The following is a 19984-nucleotide window of genomic DNA, read 5'->3' on the forward strand; positions in this document are numbered from 1 at the left end:
GAATCAAGGGCATAACTGGCAGGGTGCCCTAAATTGGCCCCATGCTAAGGAAATAAAACTCAGAGTAATGATTGGGCATTCAATAGATGCAGAGACTCAGAACAGAGTCACAGGAGAAATGTAAGTGCCACAAAAATCCCCCAAAATAACAGAAAATATGCTTGAGTTGGAGCTAGTGGAAGTTCAAGCCAATTTCACTCAGATTTTCTGAGTCAAAGTGACCTAAGTACTTGGGAACATTTAAGAAACTGATATATGCATACTTGCCTTATATATTTAAATATGCCTCTATTATTATATATTAATATTTATTCTAGATATTTCTATAAACTGTGATTCATTTTTACAAATAAAACTTTGAGAGCAGACTCTGATTCTTTAGATCTTACATTTAATCACAATGGAGAGGTCAGTTAGATAATCCACAAGGTTCTGACCATGATATCACTCTTGATCCACCCAGCGGCTATTCATTCTAGTTACACATGACTTGAAAACATCCTATCCATGTGAGTGGCAGTTTGCACATTTCTTTCTTCTTCACCAACTAGAAGCTATGCTGGCCCCATCTGATTGTTTACTTAGATGCTAAGGCCCAGACAACTCTCAAGTTATCTAGTAGCTTCTTTCTTTTTTTACTAATAACTTAGTCATAGAGCCCAGGAATTTCAGCTTTAACTTTTGGTGACTCTGTCATATTGAGCAAGTTAGATAGGGTCCCTTTTCCTATATTTTTCTTTTCTAGAAATTAGAGCTAATAATACTAGCACAAAGGGTTACTGAATAGGATTAAGATAATACAGATGAAATGTTTATAATTGTTCATGACAGATAAGTCTTAAGTAGATATTCACCATTTTTTCGAGTAACTTTCTTTAGTGTGACTCCAGGTTCAAGAGAAAACTTAGAATGATTTTTCTTTCCATGGGGATCAGCCAGTAGGGTACGAATGTCCTACTCATGCTGATCCTAGTAACAATAATTCTAACTGTGCTTAAGCAAATTGGTATTCTTATTTATAGCTCAGTCTCTATCTATAAGCTTAATGTGACTTTGCCTTTCAGAGAAGGATCTGGGTTCTGAATTTATAAATGGGGATAAATTCATGGACTTCGATGAATTCATTGAAGGTAATGCTTCTCTAGCAATAGCAATCTCCATTCTTACCTTTCAACTTCTACAGCACATTTCTGGTTGTTACCATCAGTTGCATGTTTAAAATACACATGGCCATTTAAGTGAAAAACTTGGGGATTAGATCCATGCATTCTGATTTTATTTTATTTTTATTTTTATTTTTTTTTGAGACGGAGTTTCACTCATGTTACCCAGGCTGGAGTGCAATGGCGCGATCTCGGCTCACCGCAACCTCCGCCTCCTGGGTTCAGGCAATTCTCCTGCCTCAGCCTCCTGAATAGCTGGGATTACAGGCACGCGCCACCATGCCCAGCTAATTTTTTGTATTTTTAGTAGAGACGGGGTTTCACCATGTTGACCGGGATGGTCTCTATCTCTTGACCTCGTGATCCACCCGCCTCGGCCTCCTAAAGTGCTGAGATTACAGGCGTGAGCCACCGTGCCCGGCTGCATTCTGATTTTAAAAAGTTGCCAATGCAGATCTGGACTAGCCTCTATTATTACTGTTAGCCTTAAAATTCTAAAGTTACACCTGGCATGGTGGCTCACACCTGTAATCCCAGCACTTTGAGAGGCTGAGGCAGGCAGATCATGAGGTCAAGAGATTGAGACCATCCTGGCCAACATGGTGAAACCGCGTCTCTACCAAAAATACAAAAATTAGCTGGGTGTGGTGGCACACGCCAGTAGTCCCAGATACTAAGGAGGCTGAGGCAGGAGAATCGCTTGAACTGGGGAGGTGGAGGTTGCAGTGAGCTGAGATCACGCCACTGCACTCCAGCCTGGCAACAGAGCAAGACTCCATCTCAAAAAGTAAATAAATAAAAAGAAAATTCTAAAGTCATAAAGAGTCATAAAGATAGATTCTGATTCAGCGTGTGGCTCTAGGATGGGGTTTAGATACCAGTACTTTTAACAAATCCCCCAAATGATTCTGATGCAGGTGGTCCTTGAAATATATTTTGAGAAGCACCATTAAAAAATGGCTGGTGTCATAGTCACGTTGAGCCCCAGGGGCTCAAAGAAGGCGTGGCAAGCATAAATTATGCCAAAGACTAGTTCTGCCACAAATGCTGACTCCTAGCAAATAATATGGAATGACTGATGGAACAGGGAGGAGGGAAAGCTGAAATATGCAGTCTTGTCATGGACTTAGTGAAAGCTTTGAGAAGCACAAGCAAGGAACTAAAATGTTTATAATTTCACTATGCTAGGAGCACATCTGCTTTCATGACCATCCAATTAGATGCTGGACGCTAGCTGGGGTACTAGGGGATGAAAACTCAGAGAGAAACAGAGAAAATACACAAAAACAAAATAGATGGAGAGAACAGACACATTTGGAGGAAAAAGGCGGGGGTAACTGGCATAGATTAGCATCTGTTCATAAATGGGCAGAAGCAGTCAAAGCTAAGAAAGAAGTGAAATGCTGATATCTGTCACCTTCTTCCACTCGTGACCAAGCTTAACCTTAAAACACACACACACACACACAGACACACACACAAATTACACATACTCACATGAAATCACATGACTGTTTTTATCCCTTAAACTACTCTTGGCTGAGTGAAGTTAGATTATTTTGCTTTTATAACCACTCCTAGAAGACTGGTAATAGAATACCATTTCCTTTGGGTTCTCTTCAGTTGTTTTTCTTCCTTGTCTATACAAGGATTCAAATTGTAGAAATATGAGACATCTCTCAATTTCATATCTCACCTCAATCTGAAATATTAGAGGTATTTAGAGAACTTTTATTTTTAGCTGTTACATCATATGTTTGGAAAATAAGGCATAAAACAGAAACAAAACTTAAACCCCAAACAAGCAAACAAAAAGCAGAAACAAAAAAAGGTTTAAGAATATGTTGACACTAAGGGAAATGAAAAAAGAACAGTTAGATGCTTTGAAATGTTTTCCTATTTTGAAAATGATTCATATTTTGATCAAATTTTCAAATCAATCTGACTCACGTATCACTTCCTGAAGGGTATTTTGCAGCATTAGCAAAAATTATTATTTTGTATATATTCTTATGGTAAACATTATTTTTACAGTGTTTGGGTTAAAAGGAGGAGGCAGAATTTATCTGCATGTGGAAAAAAAATCACCTGACACATTGTGTGTTTATAAATAGCAACAAACACAGCAGGAGAAAATCTGGCTGGACCACTACCCATGGAAGAAACAGCGTGCACTTCCTATCAAAGCATTTTGGTAGCGATTTAATTACCACATTTAAAAAATGTCAACCAAGTAATGATTATAAGAAAGAAGACATCTGATTAGGATTGCCATGGCTAAGGGCCTTTATTTTAGAAAGGATGACTCTGTGTAAGAGGAAACACCTGCTGCACCATTTAAAAATCTGTTCTTAAAGGAATGGCTCCTCCAACCTGCCCAAATGGTATTATTGAACAAACATTGTATAATGAAGGTTTGGAAAAATTTTATCCCCAAAACATTGCAGAGTCACAACCATTTAAACGCCCAAGCAAAATGAGTAAATGATAAATAGTATCAAATTGAATGCACAAATGAAACAGAAAAAATAAAAAGGGCCTAAGACAACTGGTGATGAGGAACAGGGAAAGGATAGAAAACAGTATTTTTCTAAACCAAGAATATGTGTCATTTTAAATGAAGAGCAGATTTCCTCAGCTTACACCGAACAAGACATCTTCAAAAAAAGCGTATATAGCGTGTAGGTAATTGAAACATATGATTTACAGAAACTAAAACATTCAGCTTAAAAGTTCTACATAGTAAAACGTGACACCTAATCCAAAAGCTGAAATATTATTTATCAGAAGAGGTGGATACTATGTGAATATCTATTATGCCCTCTCAGTTTTAGTGAATTGCTAGCAGAAAGTGTAAAATTATATAAAATGCTGTCCTTAAAATACAATAAAACTGAACCATATTTAGGACTGGAAGCCACAGACTACTTCTCAAAGCTGCATCTATTTGTATTTTAGTATCATCATAAAATATTTTAAAACCTTTTAACCTTTTACTTCCTGTTGATTTTGTCTTACCCTATCCTGGGGTTTGGAACTATATCTTAATGATAAAATATCTATACGGAAATGCAGCTTTTCTTTCCTCAGGGCAGCCTTGTAGCCAAGATTCTCTTTAATCTCACATGACCCCAGAGAAAAATGCCAGCCTACAGTAAACAGTGAATCCCCCATGGTGGAGCTGATGTGGTAATGATAATGATTAATTTGGACATCCGCATATGCATCTGTCTCTAACAATACTGTGTGACAAGATCTCCTAAAATGCATCTTCTTCAAATATTGCAGAGACACCCCCACTCTCGCCTCCAAAAATGCCTTCACGACGGGTGTCATCTCTAGAAAAGAACATAAAAACAGCTACAAAACCCATTAATGTATGACTCGGCAACTATGAGGAACAAAGGGAGGGAAGTGTAGGCCTGGCTCATTCTCTTGATGTCAACCACAAAATCAGACATGGAGTAGATCTGGGTTAAGGATAGAAAATAATTGTATAATCATTAATATGTACTAACCAAGGAGACAGTTTTAGGTAATGCATTTTTAATTTCCTTACTATATTTACCTGAAAAAAACATTTATAATATAAGCACACAAAATGTTAAATACAATAAATACATTTTCCAAAAACCGAAACTGATGAGTCAAGGGTCACTGACAGCATAAATTTAGCATATTTTGCAGAGGTTGGAGGGGTTACTCTAGCGCAGTGGTTCCCAGCTTTAGTGTGTATCACAATCCCCTGGAGAGCTGGCTACAAGACAGATTGTGGGATCTATCCTCATAGTTTGTGATGCAGTAGGTCTAGGATAGAGATTTAAAATTTGCATTAACAAAGAGTTCCAAGGTTGTGCTGATGCTGCTGAGGCCAACACTTTGAGAACAATTGCTCTAGTTTAGTGAGAGTTTCAAGGTTGGCTACAATGTCAATAACTTGATTTGACTTTTGCATGAATTTCCCTAGACTGTTGTTCTTTGTGATCTCTGTGTCACCGCTCATTTCTCAGCATATTGGTTTCAAGCAGAGAATTCTTAGCTCCATCTTTTGTACTTAACCTACCAAACAGTGATCAAACAACTTGACAAATCAATACATTTATTTTTAATGCATAATTTTTACATCAAAAGAAATTAATAAGAATACTTTCTAAGAGGTTCTCCTCATTTAGAATTTAAAAATGGATTTTGTGTTCACTATTTCTTAGTTTAGGAACATTTTCCCATGCACTTACTGGTCCAAAACTGCATTTCAGGTGGATGATATTCTTAGAAAAAAAAAGAGCATTTAGTGAGAGTACAGCAAGAGCTAGGATGGTGTGAACTGCCAGGAAAGACACCTATGAGAGTGGAGGAAATCTCCAACTATGCCATGGCCTACAGTAATGGCTTCCCAGGAGGGGAGAGAGCATTGATTTGTGGGAGTAAGAGTACCTGCCTGTGGTCCATGAATCCTACACCGAGGGACTGTATTGTGAACCCATCTATGCATCATCACCTGAGGACTCACTTATCCCAGTGACGTATCAGGTGTTGATTATCCAGAAACAGATCAGTAGTAACCCTCTGAGATTTATCCTCTGAGAAACAACGTGGAGTGATAGTTTTTCAGTTTACGCTTGCATCAAATGTATGGATTGGGCGGTTGCTTCTGTGAAGATGGAAAAAAAGTACTTTTCCCTACTCTTCTTACTAGATACAACTAAAACCCCTGTATTTTATACACAAAATAAACAAACAAAGGCACTGAAAGCTGGAGAAAAGAAGGCAGATCAGCTAGCGGACCTCAGAGTTCAAGGAATGACACGATAGTGAATTCCCTGGAATTGTGTGTTGCCTCACCTATCCAATACTTGGGGCTAATGAAGCTGGAAACCTAGGAATGCCATCAGACACAACTTTTAAAAGGGTGCCAACAAAACCATACTCTCTCTGGCATAAGGCACAGGAAAGGAGTAGCATAGCTAGATAAAAAACAAATTTAGGCAGTAACTGCTCTATTATAGCCACAGAAGACAGAAAAAATTGTGGCCCCACCACACCTACAGCAACACAAGCTGTGTAGGAAACCTACACTTCCACACTTGCCAAGCTGTAACAAGACGCCCCAACTTCTCCCATCCCCTCCGTGATGATGTCATAAGAGGCCAAGTAAAAAGCTAGGACTTTCATTTTCACCAGTGGTAATAAAGACCCCCCCACTCCTTACCTCCACTATGTTGTCAATAGTAACTATGGGAAGATCCTGGAGTTCCACCCCTACCTTGCAGTACTGAGTCTCCTTTTTCCTTCTCTGCTGGGATGGTGTCACAGGTGGCTTAATGGAGAGTCAGGACTGTCACTAAGGCCTGGAAATCATTAGGCCACCTCTTCTGTCCCCCCATAGTGTGTCAGTGGAGAGGCCACATGGAGAACAGAAAAGAGGCACTTCTACCCTTGATAGCTGAAGTATCAGTGAAGACCTGGTGAGAAGCCTGGATTCCCACTTTATCCCACAGTAATGTAAAGTCTCCTCAGGTGTCAAGGGAGACTGAGTGAGTAACCTAACTAGGAATCCCCACCTGGAACAAATGCTCATTGAGGTGATGTTAGTGGAACTCGGCTAAATCCAGAAAGTTCAATTAACATTCAGAGTCTCTTTAACATATAAGAAAATAGCCAAGTTTGAATTGAAAATAATTCATCATACCAAGAACCAGGAAGATCTCAAACTGAATGAAGATGATAGTCAACAGATACCACAAACAAGATCTCAGAGATGTTAGAATTATCTGACAAAGTTTTTAAAGCATTCATTACAATATTTCAATTGAATGATTATAAACATGCTTGAAACAAATGAAAAAGTAGAAAGCTTTGACCAAGAAACAGACCATATGAGGAAAAAGTAAGTATAAATTTTAGATTGAAAAATACAACCAACATATAAAAATCAGTGGGTGGGTTCAATAGCAGAATGGGAATGTCAGAAACAAATCTGGAAGCTACAAGATAGTAAAATAGAAATCACTCAATTGGAGTAACAGAGAAAACAGATTAGAGAATAAAAAGAGAGAGAGCCTCAGAAACGTGTGTGTGGTAGGCTGAATAATGGCTCCAATCCCTGGAAGCTGTGAATGGAAAAAGAGATTTGGTAGATATGATTATATTACAGCTCTTCAGATAGGGAGAGTGGCCTGCATTACCCAGGTGGGTCCTAAATGTAATCATGGTGTCCTTAAAAGAGGGAGGCAGAGAGCAGAGGTAAATCTGGTTACAGAAAAGTAAATAGGAGATTTGATGATAGAGGAAAGAAATTGGAGTGATCCAAGGAAGGAATTGTAAGTCAAAGAACACAGATGCCTCTAGAAGCTAGAGAAAGCAAAGAAATGGACTGTTCCTTAGAACCTCCAGAAGGAAGTAGCCTTGCTAACACCTTGACATTAGCCCTATGAAACTGATTTTTGACTTCTGGTCTTCAGAACCATAAGAAAGTAAATGTGCACTTTTGTAAGGCATGAACTGTATGCTAATTTGTTACAGCAGCCATAGGAAATCAATACACTGCATGACAATAACAAAATGTCTAACATTCATGTCTTGGAGACCTAAAGGAAAGGAAAAATTGGGTGAGGCTGAAAAAGTGTTAAAAAAATGGCTGAAAACTTCCCAAATTTGACAGAAGACACAGACTTACAGATTTAAACACCTGAGTAAATCTGAATGCCAAAAAACTCTCAAATATATCCATGCCAAGACACATCATAGTCACATTTATGAAAATTAAAGACAAAAAGTTTTGTAAACAGCAAAAGAAAAATGGCACTTCACCAAAGGAGAAAATCCATTAGAATGACAGCGGATTTTCTCGAGAATACATGGAGTCCAAAGGAAGTAACACAACATTTTTCAATTGCTTTAAGAAAAGGCCTGTCAGGATTTCCCCTCTGGAATCCCCTTCCACATGCTCCGTGGCAGTCTTTCTCTTCTTCTCCTTTCCTTCTCTTTTCTCTACCTAAATAAAATAACCTTTCTGCAACAACAACAACAACAAAAAGTAAAGGCCTGTCAACCTAGAATCTAATATCCAGGGAAAATCTTTCAGAAAGAAAAAAAAATCAAGACATCCTCAGCTAAAGGAAAACAAAAATATTTTGTCACCAGCAGATCTAGCCACCAAAGGATGGCTAGAGAAAGTTCTTAAAACAAAAAGGAAACAATAAAAGAAGAAATGTTAGAACATCAAGAAAAAAGAACATGGTAAGCAAAAAATATGAATGAATACAATAGACCTTCCTTCTTTTCTTGTTGAAGCAAAACTTATTAACATTGTCTGATGTGGTTCCAAATGTATTCAGAGGAAATATTTAAGACAATCATATTATAAGTGAAGGTTGTAATGGGAGGTAAGATTTCTATACTTCATTCAAATTGATAAAATTACAACAGCAGTAGCCAGTTATAAATTATGTGTATATGATGTAACACTCAGTGTGATCATTAAAAAAAAACTCTATATAAAATGATACACTTAAAAACACTATACACATAGAAGTGGAAATCTATAAATGCTCAAGTAAATAAAAGGATGGTAGGAGAAAAACTTGAAAGCCAAAATAGAGATAACAAACAAAATAATGGCAGATTAGCACTAAAGTACTGTATCAATATTTACAGTAAATGTAAATGGTTTAAATATACCAATTAAAAGACAGATATTAGCAGAGTGGCTTAAAAATATGGCCAACTATATTTTGTATACAAGGAACTCAAATAAAATATAAAATATAGGCCAGTGTAAAGTACAAGGATGAAAAAAGACATACGCAAACACCCATTAAAGGAAAAATGAGTGTCTATATTAATATCAGACAAAGTAGACTCCAGAGCAAATAAAACTACCAGATACAGAGAGGGTCATTATGTAATAATAATAGAGTCAATACACCAGGAGGACATAACAACTCTAAATATGTATGCACCAAATAACAGAACTGTAACATATGTAAAGCCAAAGTGGTAGAAGTGAAGGGAGAAATAGACAAATTCACAATTATAATTGGAGACATCATATACTTTTTTATTAATAGGAAAACTAGACAGAAAATCAGGAAAGATATATCAGAAATTTACAGTAATATCAACTAACATGACTTAATCAGCATTTATAGAACACTCTGCCCCAAAACAGCCAAATACACATTTTTTTCAAGTGCTCATGGAACATATACCAGGGTATAGTACATTTTGGGACATAAAATAAACCTCAACAAATAAAAAGATTTGAAATCATATGGCATGTGTTCTCTGAATACAATAGAATCAAACTAAAAGTCAATAATGGAAAGAAAGCAGGAAAAAACCTTCAAACACTTAGAAATTGAATACTATAATTCCAAATAATCAGTAGATCAAAGAGGAAATCTCAAGAGAAATTTAAAAATACATTCAACTAAATTAAAATGAAATACAATATACAAAATGTATGTGATACAGTGATGGTAGAACTGAGAGGGAAATCTATAGCACTAAATGCATACATTAGAAAAGAGGAAAAATCTCAAACCAATAATCTTAGCTCCTTGTCAAGAGCATAGAAAAAGATATTATCTTTCTTCAAGAAAAACAGGAGAAAATAATAATTATAAGAGCAGAAATCAGTGAAATGGAGAACAGAAAAACAATAGAGAAAAATTAAGGAAACAATGTGTTCTTTTAAAAGACAAATAAAATTTACAAACCTCTAGCAAAATTGACAGAAAATAAGAGAGAAGACAAAAATTAGTAATGTCAGGAATGAAACATGGAATAGCACTAACAACTATGCAGACATTTAAAGAATAATACAAAATATCAGGAGTAATTTTACACAAATAAATTTGACAACTTAGATGAAATGGAACAATTCCTCAATCAACTTAAACTATAGTAAATCACACAATATGAAACGGATCGTGATTGTGTCACCCACTAATTCATATGTTGAAGTCCTAGCTCTCAGGACCTCAAAATGCGACTCTATTAGAGATAGAACTTTTGAAGAAAGTGATTAAGATTAAAGACAGTTTAAATTAAAATGTAGCTGTTAGAGTGCATTTGGGATCAAATCCAATCTGACTGGTGTCCTTACAAAAAATGGAGATTTAGACACACAGAGAGACACCAAGGATGCTTGAGCACCAAGGAAAAGATCACATAAAAATATAGTGAGAACTCAGCTATTTGCAAGCCAAAGACAGAGGCCTCAGAAGAAATCAAATATGCCAACACCTTGACCTTGGACTTCTAACCTCCAGAACTGTGAGAAAATAAATTTCTGTTGTTTAAGTCATCCAGTCTGTGATATTTTATGTCAGGCCTAGCACACTAATATAGATATTAATCAAATTGAATCCCATAACTAAAAACAAAAACACCCTAAAGAAGAAATCTCCCAGCCCAGATGGTTTCACTGGAGAATTCTACCAAATGTTTAAAGAAAAATTAACACAAATCCTACGTAACCTCTTTCAGAAAATAGAAGAGGGAATACATCCCTATTCATTTTATAAAGCTAGTATTATCCTGATACTAATACCAAAAATGGCACCAAAACAGAAAACTACAAGCCAATATTCCTCATCAATACAGATGTAAAAATCTTTAACAAAATATTGGCAAATCAATTCAGTAATCCATACAAAGAATCACACATAATAAATAAATGGAGTTTATTGTTAGGATGCAATGATGGTTCAATAGTTAAAAATTGATCAACGTACTCTACCATATAAAGAAGCTAAAGAAAAATCATATGATCACATTATTTGCTGAAGAAAAACATTTGACAAAAATAAAAAAAACCTATATGTGATTTTTTTAAAAACTCAGGAAAAAATGGAAATCAAAATGAAATTCTTCAATTTGATAAAGAATATTTACACAAAACTTACAGATAACATTATACTTAATGTAGAAAGACTGAATGCCTTCCATTGAAGATTAGCATCAAGGCAAAAATGCTTGCACTCTCTAATTTTATTCAATATAGTACCAGAAGTTCTAGCCAGTGCAATAGGACAAGAAAAAGAAACAAAGCACACATAGATTAAAAATAAATAAAATTGTCTTTGTTTTCAGATGACATGATGGTGGTCTACATAGCTAATCTGTTAATTGGCATGATTTAACATATCACATTGAATACATATATAAAACCATCACATTGTACTTCATTAATGTATACAACTATAATCTGTTAAAAAAAAAAAAAAAAAAAAGATAGAACTGGTTGGGCATGGTGGCTCATACCTGTAATCCCAGAACTTTAGGAGGCCTAGACAGGCAGATCACCTGAGGTCAGGAGTTCAAGACCAGCTTGGCCAACATGGTGACACCTCCTCTATACCAAAAATACAAAAATTAGCTGGGTGTGGTGGCAGGCACTTGTAATACCAGCTACTCAGGATGCTGAGGCAGGAGAATTGCTTGAATCGGGGAGCTGGAGGTTGCAGTGAGCCTAGATTGTGCCACTGCACTCCAATCTGGGCAACAGGGCAAGACTCAGTCTCAAAAAAAAAAAAAAAGGTATATATATATTTACATAGAACAAATAAGTGAGTTCAGGAAGTTCCCAGGATACTAGATAAACATAAAAATCAATTAAATTTTGATACATTTATACTTAATACCTCAACACTGAAATTAAAAATACACTATTATTTAAAATTGCTTAAAAATTACTTATATGTAAGTCTAGTAATATATGTACTAGACTTATATCCCAAAACTATAGATCACTGATAAAAGATATCAAAGAAGTTCTACATAAATGGAGAAACATGCCACATGTGTGGATTAAATATCAATTATCCTTAAACTGCAAGCAGGTTTAACATAATTCCTATCAAAATCTCATTAAGACTTTTTTGTTAATATAGACAATATAATTCTAAAATTTACATGAAAAGGCAAAGGAATTAGAATAACTAAAACAATTTTGAAAAAGAAGAACAAAGTGGGAGGAATCAATCTATTATAATTTCAATAGTTATTTACACGTAAATCTACGTAATAGGTTTGCAAAGAATAAGAAACCTCAAAATAAATCCAAACAAATATTCCCAAAGCAAACCCACATACCTTTTAAAGAACTATGATTGAGACTACATAAAGAATTCTCAAAACACAGCATAAAAAACTCCCAAACAATCCAAATAGAAAATGAAGAGACATTTCACCAAGAAAGATATTTAAATGGCAAATAGGTGCATGAAAAGATGTTCACCATCATTAGTCTTAAGGAAATGCAAATTAAAATCACAATGAAATATTGCTACGCACTTATCAGAATGGCTAAAGTACAACAGAGCAATAACACTAAATGCCCGTGAAGATACAAGGAAACTTAATTTCTCATACATGTTGATGAGAATGTAAAACAGCACATCCACCCTGGAAAAGTTTGGTAGTTTCTTATAAAAGTAAAATGCAAACTCTGGGCATTTATCGCAAAGAAATTAATACTTAGTATATATTAATACAAAATATTTACATGAATGTCTATAGTAGTTTTAGTTGTAGTAGCCAAAAAATTGGAAAAAAAAAACAGATTTCTTTCATAGAAAACTATGCTGAGTGGAGAAACCATCCCAAAAGTTTACATAATGTATTATTACATTTATATAACATTCTTGCAATGACGAAATTGTAGAAATAGAGAATATATTAATGATTGCAAGGGATTAAGGGGTTGGAGGTGGGTGGTGGTTAAAGTCAAGTTGGTGTGGCCATAGAAGAGCAACAGGAATTATTCTTCTGGTGCTGGAATTTGTTCACCACTATATCAATGTCAACATCCTGCTTGTGATATTGTACTATCATTTTGCAAAAAGTTACCCCGGGGAAAGCTGGGTAAAGGGACCACAGGATCTCTGTATTACTCCTTACAACCAACTGCATATGCATCTCAAATTATCTCAAAATAAAATGTTTACTTAAAAATATTAATTGAACATACTCAAATTATGCAGATCATGTATGGCAATGCAAAATAAATGTATAGTATGATTTGTATGTTTGTATACTTTTTATAACAATGTGCGATAGCAGAAATTATCCTTTCGTCTATTTTGGGGTAGGTGACAAGAAAAGATACACACATAGCTGTTCTGATTTCTGTAGCATGTTGATACTATCAAATCTGTTCAGACACCCAATTTGGTTGCTGTGGGCAGGTATTGGCACTGTTCTTGGCTTTCACTTGCTGTCACATAGGCTACCATATGCATTCACTCAAAAATAAACCATTGCTTTTATTATTCCTTGACTAAATACAACTCTCACTGGAAAAGAGTGAGAGGATCAGTTGTCGAATCTACTTTTACATTGAGTAATAAATCATTTTTAGGTGATGAAGTTATTAAAGGGAACTAGCTACTAATTTTATGTGGTAATCAGTAGGTCTTTTTACTAATGTTACTATTTTTCTCTACCTGGGCACATCATAGGATTACCCTTCTCTTTTATCTTTAGGTAAGGCATGACCATATGACCTGATTTGGCCAATAACATATGAGTAGAAGTGGTAGAAAACCACTTAAAGTCTTGCCGGTGGAAGAGTTTAAGAACTAGTGGTGATTCACCATGTTTCCATGTGCCATAGTGAAAGATGAAGATGTTCTGGAGATTGCGTCCCTGAGTGAGGATGATACAGAATAGAGTCTTTCATTGACCAATATGGGAGCATAGCATTATCAAGAAATACATGTTTCTTCTTTTCAGTCACTGAAATTTTGGAGTTGTTATTACAGCATAACCTAAACTATTATAACTGACTGATGCATTTATATTTACGTTAAACATACAAAACTCTGCAATAGGACACTGCACTATGACATTAAATTAGAAACTCCAGTTAATGCAGTATTCATTGATGTACTCAATGGCATCCTCCACTCTAACTCATACACACTAGAAAAAGTAAAAAAAAAAAAAATCAAGTCTTACATCTCTTTTTTATGGTATTAATTAGAGCAATAGTTTACAAGTCATTCCATAATATCAAGTTTTATATAAAGCTAAGCATACAGAGAAATCATATATCACCTTCTTCATAGGAATACATGAGTCACACAGAAAATGACTCAAGTCACTTCCTTGAGCATTTTCAACAGCTTCAAAGAAGATGTGCACACATTTGTATATTTACTAAATACAAATTGTGGTTCACAATATATGAATTGTAATTCATGGTCAATATTGCTACTAATCATATCACTACATATTACTCATCATTTTCAGGGAGAAATAACATTGACTAACATTTATCATTAGACACTGTGAAAAGATCTTTTTATGCATTATCATACTTAACCAATCAGTATTCACTTTGCTAGTGGAAAGTGCCATGTGACTCAGCTTAAGATCATTTGAATAAAATTAAAATTACTAAAGCTTTCCCCATAATTTTAATCATAACAATTGCTTTGATTTATGTTGAAAGACCCCAATATAAAAATTAACAGCGTCTTTTAAATTTTACCAAGATAATTCAACAGGTGATTTTATTTTACACTTTATATCCTCTTTTCAGTACATGACTTCTGCCTCCTGAGTTCAAGCAATTTTCCTCCCTCAGCCTCTGGAGTAGCTGGTACTACAGGTGTATGCCACCATGCCCAGCTAGTTTTTGTATTTTTAGTAGGTGGGGGTGGTTTCACAATGTTGGCCAGGCTGGTCTAGAACTCCTGACCTCAGGTGATCCACCCGCCTCAGCCTCTCAAAGTGCTGGGATTACAGGCATGAGCCACTGTGCTCGGCCTTAAAATTCTTACATTAATTAATGATCAAAAAACCTTTAGCTTTTAAAGATAGTTTCCTGATCATTTGAAATGCTAATATAGGTACTCTTGTACTTTTGATTTAAAAAACTTTAATGGTTTGAAATGTTGCTCAATTTACCATTTTTGAACTAAAAAATACATAATATAATGAAACATTTCTCATAATCTGTCATTTGGTTTTGTCTAGGCACTAATAAACCTTCATGTTTTCTATATTTTTCACCTATAAAATATGGGGCAAAAAGTATTCACATAAAGGAAGGTCTATTTTTCCACTACTTTTTAAAGAAAAAATAATTGAAACATGAGATGAGGAGGTATTACGATTTTCAACAGCAAGGGAAATTTAATGCAGCCATAAGTTTCTGAGCCAGGTGTTATACATCAACAGTTAATAGCATGAATTAAGGAATCAGAACGCTTTGTTTTAAAGACCATCTCTAACTATGTGACAGTGATCAGGGTTACTTTCCTCCGTGTGTTTCAGTTTTTCCTTCTATAAAATGGGGATAATGGCATGCAAACCTCACGTGGCTTTTGTTAAGAATACATCATTTAATTTATATAGAGACCACAGAATGATGCTCAGTACACAGTATGTGTTCAATAAATTTAGTTACTATTATGTTTGCTTGAACTCGTTAATATGAATTTCCCCAGCATCTTCAACATTCAATATCATCTCCATTACTATGGAACCTTTTCTCTTCTTTTGGCTAGTTCAGACAATATCAGGGACTGTGTGATAAATCAGTTAAAGTTCTATTTTGAGACATCCTGGCACTTTGAGAACAAGAACAACAACAAAAAACTCTCCCAAACTGAGTTTGAAAGTAGTTGCCAAGAAAAAGAAATAAAATAACTACGTTATATTAAACCTAAATAACTCTTTGCAAATAGGCAAGTAACCACATAAAGGTAGCACATGCTCCATGTGCTTTAAAAAAAAGTACTGATAGTTCTGTAAACCTCCCCTTGTCCGTGGGTGGATAATGAGGGGAAATAGTATGTCTCCTAGTGAACAGAGAAGTAAAGAGATAACCAGAGAGACACACATCTCTGATTCAGAACATAATTCAGAAAATTAACATCCAAGCATTTAGGAAAAGATTACTGTGCTTAGTAAACACCTTCTCATATGTCATTTCTCCACAAATATGTGACTTTTCAGGCATCTTGTTCTGACCTCCATGTCTAGTCCAGAATCCTTCAATACATATTCTCATAGAATTCCTTCTTTCATTCAGGTAATTTACCTCAACTTGCAAGTGATCATTTATTGGCATGATTATTTTATTAAAGCTTGTTCCCCTGTGCAGTCAGAGCTCACAGATCTTTCTGCTCACTATTGAACCCCACTTCTGCACCCCACACCTGGAAAAGAGAGGCTCTGTAGAAGCAGAGACAGTACAATTCTTTCAAACTAGAGGTGTCGGACTTGAAAGGAAAAGGTCATGTCAAAACTACCAAGTGAGATAAAAGTAGCAACCTGTCTCTAAAATAAGTAACAGAAGCTAGAAAACTGGAACACTGAGTTAAGAAAGGCTATATGTATGTATCACAGGATTTATGTTTTAAGAACAATAAACACTATATATAAATAGACTTGGAAAAATAAAATTCAATTTCAGTATCAAAAACACTTGTGCCTGATGGCATACAACCACTCTGACCACAGGACTGCACTCTAGCGTCCCAAAATAAAGATGTAGCCATAATTCTAGTGTGTGTGTGTGTGTGTGTGTGTGTGTGTGTGTGTTGTGGGGAGAGGTTGGTTAACCACTGAAAAGCCGAATATTTTTTCTCATATCCACAGATCATGTTTCTGTGCCATTTACTTGGATTCTAGTCTCTTTTTACTTATAATGTTAACTGTGAGTTTGAAATTATATATATTGAATTTAATTAAAGTGAAAGATGAGAATTAAAGGAAATCTATGAATGTCAAAATAATTTTGAAATTCGTTATGTGAAGAAGCAATTAAAATTTACTTGAAAAAAAAAAAAAAACAGATGAAGACTTAAGAGAGACATCTGCCCAATAAAATGAATACTGTGAAAGCTCTATAAGCTCAAATGAAGAGTAATTCTCTAAATATATGAGAGTAATTCTCTAAGTAAGTTGGAGCTCACCCCATTGAGATCTTTCTTCACATCATGGTTCATTTAAAGCAAGTGGAGATTTTTAAAGTATTTCAACTTAGAATTAATGAGAAAATTTGATTTCAGTCTTCATTGCTACACAGTTCTGTATAAAGTACATACAATTGGCTAAATGACATGACAGACTCGAATGCCCTTAAAATACAGCTTGCTTTTAATCACTGATAGTTGAAAGAGAATTGCATAATTCTTTTAAAACTGCCCAACTCTCGTCAGAGTGACTGGATTAAATATAATTAAACTTGCTCAAAAATCTACAAGATGGTGTTCTGAAGTAAACGATGGCCATAATTTGAACAAAGAATAGACTAATAACCTAGGAAATTTAAAATTAAGTGCAAACAAACATATAGCTTTAACCATCTGCTTTATAATAATTTACTTTGCTGATACATCGTAACCATTGAAAATCTCAACTCTGCTGTGAAATGCGACTTTAATTATTGAAGGACACTTGGTTAATTATGGTGAAAAGAAACTACTCAAATGTCATTTGCCATAATTTTAGTATTGAAAGTTAGACTAAGAGGAAAATGTAGAAAAAGAGTTAATTGATCTGAACATGCAGCACATAGCTATAAAGCTCACTTTCATAGAAAGATGTGGTCAATATAGAAGACTTTAGGTACAACGAGTTGATTAGGAGCGCACGAAAAGTCCAACTAGACTCTGACACTTAATAAATGTATGACCTTGGGTAAGTTATTTTACCTCTCTGTGCCTGGATTTTCTCACCTGCAAAAGTTGTTTAATAACATTATCTACCCCTTTGGTTTTGTAAGAATTAAGACAGTGAATAAATCTAAACCATATAGAACCATGGAACATGTGGCAAGCACTTTTTCCCTAAAGTTTCTACCTTTGGAATAAACAAAAGAAAAAAAAAACTTTTTTTTTAAAGAAATCAGTAACTGTGTACATTTCAACAATACAAGTATCTCTTAAGTTCAAAAGGAAACACAAACACTTGAAATGCCAAGTGATAATGACAGATAACAGGAAAACATAAACATCAACTCAAAAGACAATTTTTTTTAGACTAAGAATGAACCTAAAACATAGTAAACTTCACTGCAAGCGTACATCCAATATTTGCACCTCCCCCGCCCCGCCATCCCCCACCGCCAAGTTCTATAGTTATTTTCCCAAAGCCATACCCCAAGGCTGCCAAACAGCAAAGTTTTACCATCAAGTCCCAGGAGTGGTACCACTGAGTCCTAGCCCCGCTGTCGCCAACCCTCTTCTCTCTTTGGCTTTGGTCTTTTGACAGACACCTCTCTCCACCTCCCACTCCGGATACCAGAACGAACCTCCCGCCTGCCCTCTGTCCAGCAGAAAACTTCGGTGGGCAACAGGCTATAAAAGCCAAAGACACTCATCCCCGTGCCCACCTGCCCCCGCAGCCCCCGTCCCCGGAGCCAGGAGCCCACTCCCACTCAGGCATCCGCCCCGGCACCGCAGTGCATTGCAACACGCCAGGACGCCGCTGGCTGCAAGGGAACCCCTCGCGGATGTCCCGGTCAATACCCTAAAGACTGTTCCCCGACGTGAGTGTCATCCCTAATGGAGGTAGACACGCCACCTCCCACCAGCTCAGCCCGCGAGGATGACCGAGAGGACAGCGACCACAACAAAAACCACTCAACCCGCGACGCGAGGGAGCCAGCTGCCATCGCCACCCCGGGAGCGGCGCCGCGGCGGCAGCGGGGGCTGCGGCACCGCCGGGGCCTTCGCGGGCGGCGGCGATTTACCTGCGCGGCCCCGCGCCCCCAGGCCGGACATCCTGCAGCAGCCGCTACCGCCGCCCCGCGGGCCCGAGGCGCCGCCCGCCGCCCGGGGAGGCGCCGCGCCGCAGTCCTGGCTGCGGCGCCCGGCACATGCTTCGCGCTAGCCGCGGCCGGCGCCGGCGCACAGGTGGGAACCCCGCGAGTGGGCGTTGAGGCGAATCCCTGCCCCCGCCGGCGCTCTCCGCCCGCTTCCACACTTGACTTTCCTCGGTGCGCGGCGCCTGCTCTTGCTCCAGCGCCGAGCCGCTTCTGCCCGCGCCCCGGCGCCGCAGGCGGCTGCGGTCCCTGCGCAGCCGGGGCTGCGCGTCATGTGCACCTCCAGCTCCGCGGCATCGGGCGGCCGGGGGCAGCGCGCGGCAGCTCGGCCTCGCGCCCACTCCTCGCCCGGCACACGGACCCCCTCCACCGCCGCGCCCTCCCCCACTCCAGAGCTGTCAAGGAAGAAAACGCCGTGCACACACCTTGGAATGGACGGGCGCTTCAGTCACCGACTCGCCAAACTCTTAGAAGGTGTCCATTGGTCTGCAGGGAGGTTTGAGCCTGGAGTAGGAGCCGCTTTCTTATTATTTAATAATGTTGGAAGTGCCGGGTCCGCTGCCAGAGTTGTGGGTCATGTGGGCACAGCAGAGGCTGGCTGCTACCAGTACCAGGGTTTCCTGAGGATCCTGAAACTATGATCTCATCCTCCTCATCCGCCTCCCCCGCCCCTCTCTCCGCGGGCGCGCACGCACAGCACACACACACACACACACACTCACTCACACTGAATGCACTATCCTCCTTCCTGGAACAAAATATTCTTCTAGAGAAATAGTGGGCACGCTCGTAATTGAAAAAAAAAAAAATCTTTCCAGATAGAGATTTGTCTCTTCCAAAGCTTGATTTATGTGCTTTGTTTATTTCCTACAGTTTTCCCTCACACGTGCAGGAGGTCGGAACAGAGCCTCAGAATTAAAATTAAAAATAATTATTCTCTTATGTTGACCCAGATTTTGGTCAGAACCCAAGAACTCAAAACAGTACAATTTCAATTTAAAACAGAGGCAAAATATACCAGTCTTGAATATAG

At 37.4% G+C, this 19984-nt stretch overlaps 1 protein-coding gene across 24 annotated transcripts in view; it reads right to left on the reverse strand.

Moving 5' to 3' along the window:
* Window positions 1–19623, reverse strand: part of DTNA (dystrobrevin alpha) — a 381211-nt gene extending 361588 nt beyond the window's left edge. For 10 of the 24 annotated variants that reach the window (XM_064379280.1, XM_021670020.2, XM_012447223.3 and 7 more), the window contains exon 1: window positions 18315–18336. In XM_064379280.1, coding sequence (XP_064235350.1) covers window positions 18315–18317 — 3 coding nt within the window. In that variant the 5' untranslated portion in view covers window positions 18318–18336. Of the gene's footprint in view, window positions 1–18314; window positions 18364–19376 lie in introns of those variants that run through there. The other 14 variants (XM_064379282.1, XM_012447231.2, XM_064379294.1 and 11 more) reach the window with 10 other exon arrangements.
* Between the last annotated feature and the right edge of the window lie 361 nt (window positions 19624–19984).

Source organism: Aotus nancymaae, unplaced genomic scaffold (assembly GCF_030222135.1).
Source record: "Aotus nancymaae isolate 86718 unplaced genomic scaffold, 86718_ANA_hifiasm-v0.15.2.pri h1tg000020l, whole genome shotgun sequence".
In the NCBI taxonomy this organism is placed as follows: domain Eukaryota; kingdom Metazoa; phylum Chordata; class Mammalia; order Primates; family Aotidae; genus Aotus; species Aotus nancymaae.